This window comes from Staurois parvus, unplaced genomic scaffold (assembly GCF_062004578.1).
Source record: "Staurois parvus isolate SC_StPar_1 unplaced genomic scaffold, SC_StPar_1.0 ptg000073l, whole genome shotgun sequence".
Lineage (NCBI taxonomy): Eukaryota > Metazoa > Chordata > Amphibia > Anura > Ranidae > Staurois > Staurois parvus.
The window spans coordinates 14,356-26,311 of NW_028317869.1; the positions used below are offsets into that span (position 1 = coordinate 14,356).

The window sequence follows — 11,956 nt, forward strand, 5'->3', positions numbered from 1 at the left end:
GTCAGGAGTATGTAATGTACAACATAGAGTATATAGTGCAGGGGTCAGGAGTATGGAATGTACAATATAAATTATACAGTGTAAGGGTCAGGACTCATAATATTGGTATTCAGCAATCAGTGGAAGCTTAAATGTTTACTGTAGACAAGTTGCAGAGATCCCACACCGCTGCCTCCCATCTCCTGAGACTGCACTCAGTGACTTGGGGCTGAGACACTACAGACATATCCCTCCACCCGGCACAGCCAGCAGACAACAGAGCAAGGAACCCTGGGAGAAATGTTCTGTCAGAGGTCCTACTAGACCCGGGCAAAGGGCAGGAGGCCCAAATTACATGACCCAAGTACCTAGGTCTAGTAATGCTCATGAATCAACATTTTCCTGCCAGCTGAACCCCAGAACCTCCATAAATCCAGTCTAGATACATAAATTGTGTCTGCAGCACAGAGAAGGAAGATTATCCGAGAGAAATCCAGGAATACAGGACGGGGAACACAGCTCAGGAAAGTGACCAGGGGATTACAGGCTGATATCACCCAGTCCCCGCCCTACTCTGGACCAATCAGTGAGCAGTATGGGTGGAGGAATGGATTTAGTGTTCATGACCCACCTGTGCTGATCTCTGTAGGAGTGTCCTCCTCTATAAATGTCCCCGTTATTCCATCCTCCTCCATAGACTGCTGATCATCCCTCACATACGCCTCTTCTTCTTCTGCTTTCACCTCAAATTCTATATCAATTGGATCTCCACTCTAAATCAAGGAAATGAGAGAAAATATCATCTGTAAAATGTAAGATTTATGATTGTGACATCACATAAAAAAATCCACACTTTGTCTCCTCAAGTCCATGTTCTAGATACTCCATCCCACCAACCTTGTAATAATGAGGGATGGTGTGACCTTCCTGTGTGGAATCCCGGGAATACAGAGGACAGGTACATCTCTCTGGTGGGTTCCTGTAGCTGGATGACTCCACCATGGTGTCCTGGTACAGATCTTTGTGTTCTCTTAGAAGCTCTGACTCCTCCATCACCCCATCCTCCTCCTCTTTTATCTCTTCGTTAATCTCAACTTTAGGATCTCTCAGGTTTCCACTCTGAATATATAATAAAAATGCCATCAATGGTAACAATGCAGATAATGTACAGATCCTAATGATACTATCAGTGATTGTTCCTTATCTACCTGATGATGGTGAGGGATGGTGTGACCTTCCTGTGTGGAATCCCAGGAATACAGAGGACGGGGACATCTCTCTGGTGGGTTCCTGGTATTAGGTGGCTCCATCATATCCTTGTGTCCTTCTGAAAACTCCTCCATCACTCCATACTCCTCATCCTCCTCTTTATACTCTTCTTTAACATCAATATTCTCATCCCCGAGGATTCCACTCTGAAAGATATAATAAAACATTCATTGTAACAAACATGCTGTGTATAAATCACAACTACCAATAATTGTCATCATCTACCTGATGATGGTGAGGGATGGTGTGACCTTCCTGTGTGGAATCCCGGGAATACAGAGGACGGGGACATCTCTCTGGTGGGTTCCTGGTATTAGGTGGCTCCATCATATCCTTGTGTCCTTCTGAAAACTCCTCCATCACTCCATACTCCTCATCCTCCTCTTTATACTCTTCTTTAACATCAATATTATCATCCCCGAGGATTCCACTCTGAAAGATATAATAAAACATTCATTGTAACAAACATGCTGTGTATAAATCACAACTACCAATAATTGTCATCATCTACCTGATAATGGTGAGGGATGGTGTGACCTTCCTGTGTGGAATCCCGGGAATACAGAGGACGGGGACATCTCTCTGGTGGGTTCCTGTAGCTGGATGACTCCACCATGGTGTCCTGGTACAGATCTTTGTGTTCTTTTAGAAGCTCTGACTCCTCCATCCCCCCATCCTCATCCTCCTCCTCTTTTATCTCTTCTTTAACCTCAACTTTAAGATCTCTCAGGTTTCCACTCTGAATATATAATAAAAATGCCATCAATGGTAACAATGCAGATAATGTACAGATCCTAATGATACTATCAGTGATTGTTCCTCATCTACCTGATGATGGTGAGGGATGGTGTGACCTTCCTGTGTGGAATCCCGGGAATACAGAGGACGGGGACATCTCTCTGGTGGGTTCCCATGACTGGATCCATCTGTAGGAAACACACACACTGACTGAATCCATTGTTTCTATGTGTTTATCAGATGATGGGGGATCTAGGTGGATCCTCCGTACTGCTCTCTCCTTTACAATAAAGTCTCCTGTTACCCGCTGATGTGAGGGGCGGCTGATTGCAAGTCCCTGATGAAGTCACATGACAGTGACGTATCGCGTAGGTCGGAGAGCGGAATATCAAATCAAATGATATTCCCAGAATCCTCCTCACCTCTCCATTCAGGTCTCCATTTTATTAAAGCCCCACTTCAGGCTGAGGTATAATTCCCCCCCACAGGACCCCCACACTACGCAGGGTATAGGCTTGTTGCAGCATTCTGATGTCATTACATACAACGCAGGACCAACAGTCCCACTTTACATGTGAGGATACCAAGGGACCCCCACATCCTAAGAGCATCAGAAAAAAGCCAGGTGGAGGGACATTGGGAGGAGGAGCTGTGAGGTCAGTGTGATGTCATAGGATTCTCTGACTCTGGATGGAGGAACATTGGGAGGAGGAGCTGTGAGGTCAGTGCGATGTCATAGGATTCTCTGACTCTGGATGGAGGGACATTGGGAGGAGGAGCTGTGAGGTCAGTGTGATGTCATAGGATTCTCTGACTCTGGATGGAGGGACATTGGGGGGAGGGGCTGTGAGGTCAGTGTGATGTCATAGGACATATAGACTCTGGATGGAGGGACATTTGGATGGGGAGATTTGAGGGGTCCTCTTTAGGCGGCTTCCATACAAACCAAATCCTTGTTCCTGGGTGCGTCCTACCTCTCCTAAACTGAAGAGTGACCTTTGACCTTTACCATCCAGAAATCTGTCTGGAATCTGTGGAAGTAAGCTGTCATGTGATCAGGTGACGTGCGGAGGAACGGAGTGTAAATAGCAGACAATTGTCTCCAGAGCCCCTAATGGTGGGGATGGATTTGGCTGCGTGCTGGTGCCAAGTTTCCTCCCCCCAGGGTCACTGCAGGTGTGGAGAAAAGCTGTGTAAGAGGATATGGAGGAGAGATGAGGAGGAGATCCAGGAATCAGGAGAAAGGTCAGGGCAAGCAACAGACAAGTATGAAGACAAGGCGGTTGGCTGCACAAGCAGTGATGTAGGGGATAAAATCCTTTACTGGAATCCTTTACACACAATGTAGTAACACATGACCACTCCAGGACAGAGCAGAGGAACAGAACACGCGTGTCACACCAATACAGGCTTAGTCATTACTGATTTTTATTTGTCCAGAACAGCTTTAAATAACATGTAACAGCTGATAAGGATTTGTCTGGAATCCGGGATAACAAAGTATACAACAACATGACATCATTAATATCATGACACATAAAGTGACAACAATCCCTGTAATATATGTGGTTCCTCGGACAGGTCACAGATATATGAAATGGAAACCAGCATGATAAGGAAGGATGAGTGACACCTTTTATTTGTTCAGTCCAAGCAGGGAGGTGGAGTCACCCACAATATAATGAGACAATAAATGAAACAATCCTACATAAACATGATAACATCCCACTCGGCACTCAGCCCTGGAGGGAGGTGTCTGCAAATGACAAATCCAAAGAACCTTCCATTTACATAGAACATGAAAGCCTGTATTGGTGTGACGCGTCTTCTGTTCCTCTGTCCTGTCCTGGAGCTGTCATGTTATTACTACATTGTGTGTAAAGGATTCCAATAAAGGATTTTATCCCCTACATCACTGCTTGTGGGGCCAACCGCCTTGTCTTCATACTGCCCCTGTGACCACGGATCGGGCCGGCACCTACGTGTCTGTGGAGGGGTCATACACATTCCGCACTCACTTACAGACGGTTTATTGTCTTTCCTGTAAGTCAGCTTTGGGAGCAAAATATATTATCATCAACTCCTCCCCCTGAAGGGATTCATCTATGTATTACCTCCTCTGCCGCCAGATCCAGGAATGTCTCCTGTCTGCTTCCTCATTCATGGAACTTCCTGTCTGTACCTGACATCACTTCCTGTCTTTATCTGACATCACTTCCTGTCTTCCATAGAGACTTCCTGTCTGGGTAGAAGTGAGATCCCCACCTTGTGGAGCTCAGAGAGGTCCAAAACCCCTCCCCCGAGCAGTCATATATTTCTGTCCCCCTTGGTGGGGGTGGAGGTGACCCCTCTATAAGGATCTACAGTCCATACACACCCAGCACAAGGCCGGGGTCACACTACCAGACGCTTCTCGGGGCTGCAGTTCCTCTGAGCTCCACAAGGTGGGGATCTCACTTCTACCCAGACAGGAAGTCTCTATGGAAGACAGGAAGTGATGTCAGGTACAGACAGGAAGTAGAGAGGAGCCATTGGTGGAAGTGACAGCAGAGGAGGTAATAAGATGTTATGTTCTATTTACACCCAGTAACCCCCCCATCATGTCCGTCCTCTTCCTCCATAGTCATGTCTGTCCTCTTCCTCCATAGTCATCTCCGTCCTTTTTCTCCATAGTCACATCCGTCCTCTTCCTCCATAGTCACGTCAGTCCTCTTCCTCCATAGTCATCTCCGTCCTCTTCCTCCATAGTCACGTCTGTCCTCTTCCTCCATAGTCATGCCCGTCCTCTTCCTCCATAGTCACATCCGTTCTCTTCCTCCATAGTCACGTCCGTCCTCTTCCTCCATAGTCACGTCCGTCCTCTTCCTCCATAGTCACGTCCGTCCTCTTCCTCCATAGTCATGCCCGTCCTCTTCCTCCATAGTCACGTCCGTCCTCTTCCTCCATAGTCATGTCCGTCCTCTTCCTCCATAGTCACGTCCGTCCTCTTCCTCCATAGTCACGTCCGTCCTCTTCCTCCATAGTCACGTCCGTCCTCTTCCTCCATAGTCATGTCCGTCCTCTTCCTCCATAGTCACGTCCGTCCTCTTCCTCCATAGTCACGTCCATCCTCTTCCTCCATAGTCACGTCCGTCCTCTTCCTCCATAGTCACTGTGACGTCTTTTATCTCCAGCAGATGATGATACACACATATATAGTGTGGGAACCCAGATGAACCCCTTCAGGGGCAGAACATTCCCCCACTTCCGGGGCCGGAACATTCTCCTCATTGTGGTGAGGTGGTCTTCTCATAGGAGTGAGCTGAGCTCTCCTGGGTTTGGTTCCAGTGTTGCTCAGTGAACTGGCTGAACTCAATCCTTCCTGAAGTCAATGGCAGCCAATGCACAATAGTTGGGCTAATAGACAAGGGGGTGTCAGACAATCACCCTGAGGGACATGTACAATGCAGGAATCCAGTTGGCCGGGAGCAGGGAGGTTTTAAATGGTTAAAGTGAAACATTATAACTGTCCAACACCTTTAAATGACATTTCTGGGGAGTGTTCTAATCTTGGGGGGTTTCCTAATAATGGGTGTGTCCTTATCCTGGGGGGTGTTCTTAATCTGGGGGAATATCCTAACCCTGGTGGATGTCCTAATCCTAAGGGATGTCCTAACTCTGGGGTATGTCCTAATCCTGGGGGGTTTCCTACTCCTGGGGGGGTTGTTCTAATCTTGGGAGTGTCCTAATCCTGGGAGGTGTCCTAATCCTGGGAGGTGTCCTAATCCCCCCTGTGAAGGGACATCTCTGTGATGTACAGAAAGTGCTGCAGCAGCGCTGACACTTACAAAGGAAATAGTGTTTAACCATTTGCCTGCCAACAACTTCCTGGTTTGCAGGAGAGCACGCCCCCCCCCCCCCCCCCTTGCTGCTCATGCTGTGGTTGGACACAGTATGAGTTTGTCGTCAGGCTTGCAGCCAATGATTGCATTGGCTGCAAGCCTGTATGGATTTGAGCACATGGATCTCTTGTTTGTTATATTGTTGGGTCAGTAGCCAGACCTGAACCTTGTAGCTCTCCCCATTGTGTAGGACTGGCCATAGAGGGATCACTTTGACGCAGTTGGCAGCTTAAGCATGTATTGTAATATGTGTGAACTAAATATCCCTATGTATTGCATAGTCTGCTTGAAGGGTATATAGCAGTGTGCAGAGGGGCCTCAGAATTTCTGGTGTTAATATGTGGTTACACCCCTTTAGCACCTGATGGATAAATGCATGCACTAGCTGTATGGATTGAGCACAGGGATCTCCCGATGGAATGGTGTCCCCATAAATGCAGTGTTAGCAGGATCAGCCCTGATCACTGCCACCACTTTTGTTTAGCCCCCCCAACAAATGCAATGTCAGTATAATTTTTCAGATCACTGCCATCTCTGATAGATTGCCTGCAAAACACAGTGTCAGCAACATCTGAGCCTGATCTCTCCTACCACTAGCAGATCATTTTATTTCTAGCACACAAGCAGTCCCTGATTGCTAGCCAGGAGCTCTTTTTCCCAGAGTCACCACTAAGTACCTGTAAATTTAGTGCCCAAAAAAAGGTTCCCTAGGGAGGTGTACAGGATTCCCAGCATGACAGATGAGAGTGAAGGGGAAGCCTCACTATCAGAATGAGGCTCAGATTATGGACCTGTAGAGAGCAGTGACACCCCAGCAGGTAGCTCTGATGATGGTGAAGAGGTCCCTGCTAAGATCAGGCATACCCAACCCCATTCCCAGGTTTCTGAGGTGCTAGAAATGCAGGATTATTCTCATATGCAGCACAGTGACAGTACTAACACTGCACTACCTTTTGGTGGATTGACAAGCCCCAGTGTCCTAGTACTTCCTAGCCTTTTATACATCAGCACTGCAGTATTTCATGGTGAAGTGGTGAGTCCCAAGTGCAGTACAAGCTGGTGAGGTGGCTAGCACTCATAACATTATGCAACTGCATCCACCAAGAATTCAAGCACAGGCCTGTAGAGCCCATGGTGTCCATCCAGAGGTGCCTGCAAACCCTGAATGGCATCCCCCAGATTCAGCAGCATCCATCATCCCCCCATTCACTGCCCAGGGTTCAGGTGGAAACAGCAAACTTAACAACGCCCCTTGATTTTTTTTAGCTGTTTTTCACTGAAGACATCTACAATTTGATTGTGCACCAAAGCAATCTTTATACCATAATACAATACATCTCTGCCAACACAAATTCAAAGTTTGCCAGCCTATTCGAGTTCAAACCTGTCACGGTTTCTGAATTTAAAGCTTTTTTGGGCCTAACCCTTAACATGGCCCTTACAAAGAATGAATTGTGCTCATATTGGTCCACAGACCCGATTCATCATATGTCCTTGTTCTCTGCTGCAATGGCCCCCGATGTCCAGACTACATGGAGAGCAGTGGTTAGATAGTGTGGGACTTGTCACCCTTGTTGAATATGGGGTACCATTTGTACGTGGACAACCTTTATGCTAGCATGCAACTTTTTAGACATTTGTTCCTTCAAGTAATTGGCTGCTATGGCACCATGCGATCTAATCACAAAGGCTTTCCCCAGTGGCTTGGTAACACCCCACTTAGAGAGGGGAAGAATTCTGCTTTTGCATGAAGAACTACTCGAGTAAAATGGAAGGACAAATGTGATGTATTTATTCTGTCTTCCATTCAGACACAACGGTCCACATTTACATGGCCTCTGGTGTTGTTGAAAGGCCTATCTGTGTCAGCGTCAGAATACACCGATCAATGCTGCAGCTGACTGGTGTTCCTGCAAAGCAAATAACAGTTAACAATAACAAAGTAACAATATAACATTAATTAAAAAAATATATATATAGATTTTTCCTGACTACCTATGATCTTTAGAGACCCGTCCTGTGCTGAATTGTGTGGCCCCTATACTGTGCCATGCTGTACCCTGGAGTTCCTCCCCTTATTCCATGTTTACCAGACACATCATTTTTGGGGCGACTTTTGTGTTGTGGTAGGTGGGAGGACAACAGGAAAATGCCTCTCATGCAGCCGGCTAACTGCATCTGGATTTGGGCTTTGGGCCACAGCGCCTTCTGGATACTAAAAGGACGTGATGATCTCTTCCTGATATTTTAGGAAGGATCCGGTTCTTCCAGTAGCTTTGTAAATAACAAAAGCATTGTATACAGCCAATTGACATAAATATATAGACACTTTTTTATACCAATGTCTAGCTCTGCAGGTGGTTAACAATGGCTTCATCATTTGGTAGTTGAAGTCTACACCTCCCAGGCTTTTGGAAAATGAAGAAAAAAAAAAAAATTTTTATTTTCATCTTTCATTCCTCAAAACCTTGTGACAATAAAGTGAGATCTGCAAAATACTCAGCATGCCACTGATCAAATCCCTTGGAGTGTCTACTTTCCAAAAAGGAAAAAAGGGGTCATTTGGGGGTGCTTGTTCTATCGGAGCATTTTAGAGTCTCCAAAACTGTGATAGGTAGTCAGGACACCCAATGCATAATTAACCACTTGCCTACCAGGCACTTCCACCACCTTATTTACCAGGCCAATTTTCAGCTTTCAGCGCTGCCGCACTTTGATTGACAATTGCGCGGTCATGCAACATTGTACCCATATGAAATTTTGATCATTTTTTTCTCACAAATAGAGCTTTCTTTTGGTGGTATTTAATCGCCACTGGACGCTTTACTTTTTGCGCTATAAATAAAAAATTGCCAAAAATTAGAAAAAAAAAAAAGTTTCTTTGTTTCTATTATAAAATTTTTCAAACAGGTAATTTTTCTCCTTCACTGATGTGCGTTGATGAGGCAGCACTGATGGGCACTGATAGGCGGCACTAATGGGCACTGATAGGCAGCACTAAAGGGCACTGATAGGCAGTACTAATGAGGTGGTACGGATAGGCGGCACTGATAGACAGCACTAATGAGGTGTCACGGATAGGCGGCACTAATATGCAGCACTGATAGGCGGCACTGATAGGTGACACTGATGATGGGTACTGATAGACGGCACTGACTGGCATCACTGCTGGGCACTGACTGGCGGCACTGACTGGCACAACCCCTGGGCACTGACTGGTGGCACTGACTGGCAGCACTGCTGGGCTGCACTGGTGGGTGGGCACAGGTGGGTGGCACTGGTGGGCACAGGTGGGTGGCACTGGTGGGCACAGGTGGGTGGCACTGCTGGGCACAGGTAGGTGGCACTTCTGGGCACAGGTGTGTGACATTGCAGAGTGGCACAGGTGGGTGCACTGCTGGGCACAGGTGGGTGCACTGCTGGGCACAGGTGGGTGATCTGCTGGGCACAGGTGGGCGGAGCTAGTGGGCGCACTGCTGGGCACAGGTGGGCGGAACTTACGGGTGGCACTGCTGGGCACCGATCATCAGGGCACTGATCATCAGTGCCCTGATGATCGGTGCCGATCCCCGCTCTGACAACTGCCGGTTCTCGGCAGTACTTTCCTCACAATCTGACAGCGTGAGGAAAGTGCAGCCGAGAACTGGCACTTGCATTTCCCTGTGATCAGCGTGTCTTTGGACTCCGCTGATCAGGTGGTAAAAGGCCGCTGTGCTTGGCCTTTTACCACATCACGTGATCAGCTGTGTCCGTAGGACACAGCGATCACGGAGATCACCGGGTGCGCGCCCCCTGGGGCGTGCAGGAGAGCGCGTTCTGGGGGGACGTCATATGACGTCCACTCAGAACTGGCCGGCCGCAGTGCAGCCGTCATTCGGCTATCTGCGGTCGGCAACAAGTTAAGGCCCCTTGAAAGCCTGCAGGTGATGATTGGATTTTAGGCCCCTGTATGTGGATAGGCTGTACCTGTTTTGCGGTGTAAATCCACATATACTAATGGTATATGTGCAAAATATCTCATTAAAGTGACAACTTTTGTAAAGAAAAAAAAATTGTCATATTTCAAAAACTTGTGGCAAAAAATAAAATCTTCCATGGATTCAACATGCCCCCCCGCACATACCTTAGACTGTCTACTTTCCAAAAAAGATGTCATTTGGGAGGTGTTTGTACTGTCCTGGCATTTTAGTGAAATGTAATAGGCAGTAGGAAAGTCAGAGCTGCTTAAAAGCTGCGTAGATTCTAGTATATATCCCGTAGTTTGTAGACTCTATAACTTTCACACACAACAATTAATATACACTTACTGGGGATTGTTTTCCAAAGACAAGTAGTGGAATACATTTTGGCCTAAATTTATGAAAAAATTTGATCAGATATTTTTAATAACAGAAAGTAGAAAATATAGTTTTTTTTTTATTTTGGTCTTTTTCATTTATATGTAGCACTACCCCCTCAAGAGTCGCTGAGTATTTTGGGTTCCCTGTTCACTTCTGAGCCCTGGCTGGTGCACAACCCCTGCTGACACCATTGTAATACCTTGGTCAGGTGTCCCCCCTGGCTATAACACACAATAATCACATAGCATTGAATGAATAGTAAATCAGTCTGTATTAGAGTCAGATTAGCAGCAATATACACACAAAGAATCGACTGATGTGAGAAGCTATGAACCGTTCAGGAGAAATAAACAACATATTACAGCACAATACCACGTTAAATAGACCAAATTGTCCTCCAGGACTCAGAGTTTTATTGTTTCTCTCCTACCCAGAGAACGTTCCCCAAACAGGCAGAAAAGGGGAGATTAGGAATGTTAGGCTCGCTCCCTTGTGGGCTCCCAGTAAACAGAACCAGTGCTTAACTCTCTGAGGGTTTCAACAAGCAGAAAGTCCCATATAAACCCCATCACCCAATGCAGGAATGACTCTTCTGCTGGCTTTGGTGGAGCTCTTTACATTGGTGTACAGTGGAGGGGTCATCCCTTTTCTTCATGAGAAAATGTCCCTTCCCTGGTGATGAGGACACAGCAAGCAGAGTTCCCCTTCAATAAAGGCAGCAATCTAGGAGTTTACTTGGGTATGGTGGTTACTCAAACTGAGGAGGGTGAGAGCAGACTTCAGCAGAAGTATGTCCCTTTAGTGTGAGACTTGGCTGGTGGACTTTGTGTAGAACAGGCCGGAGGTAATATGATTTTACTTTTTTCCAGTTCCTGCCAATCAGGCAACAGAATCTATTAGGGCTGATATACTGTGTGTGATACTTCAATGGGCTTCTGGTGTAGATAGGCCGCAGCACTGATTGGGCTACAGAGACTGTGTCTCTATGTGGCAGTCTGCATTGTAAGAATCCTGGACTTAGTAACCGGCAACAACAACTATGGAACCTGTATCATATGGTGGTGTGGTGTGGGTTAGGAACTCTCTCACCAGTCCTTTGAGGTAGTGGTGTGAAATGATGTCCTTGTTGCTGGGGGAGCCCCTTTTCTGGCTGTCTTCCCATGGAGATAGTGGTGCCAATGCAGATGACTTGATCCACCTACATGCAGGATTGACTATCCTGCCTCTCAGTACAATCAACAATCTGGAAATTCCCTTCTCCATACTCCGATTCAGTCTGATCCAGCCTGACACCTCCTGGATCGGCACTCTGTTCTCACACGCACCCTGCCTCTCTTCTCCTCTCCTCCTGGGCTTTTCTCCTTTTATACGCTCCAGACCCTTTACTTACTGACTTGGGATCTGTAGTTCTATGTCAGCTGAACTGAATGAAGAAATCCTGCTTGCAGCATACAAGTCCCAGCATTCTCAGCGTTTCTGTACAATTTCCGGTATCAGCTGAACTGCAGAGCACAGCCATCTTGTGGCCATTTAACAACCTGCAATTAGTAACAATGCAGTGTGTTACATACATACAAAACCCCCAGTGGTGATCAAATACCACCAAAAGAAAGCTTCATTTGGGTGAAAAAATTATATGAATTTAATTTCGGTTCAGTGTTGCAAGACCGAGCAATTTGCCGTTAATGTAGTGCAGTGCTGAACAGCAAAATATAACCTGGTCATGAAGGGGTAATATCTTCTGGAGGT

The 11,956-nt window shown here is 46.6% G+C and overlaps 1 protein-coding gene across 1 annotated transcript; it reads right to left on the reverse strand.

Annotated features, from left to right (window-relative positions):
• Nucleotides 1-610: 610 nt before the first annotated feature.
• On the reverse strand, nucleotides 611-11,470 carry LOC149469332 (uncharacterized; the record flags this gene model as incomplete). The annotated part of the gene is made up of 4 exons (XM_089669365.1): nucleotides 11,297-11,470; nucleotides 1,188-1,394; nucleotides 877-1,098; nucleotides 611-752 (listed from the first exon to the last, which is right to left on the reverse strand). Coding segments are annotated over exons 1-4 (745 nt in total), but the record flags the coding sequence as incomplete, so codon positions are not given.
• Nucleotides 11,471-11,956: the final 486 nt, after the last annotated feature.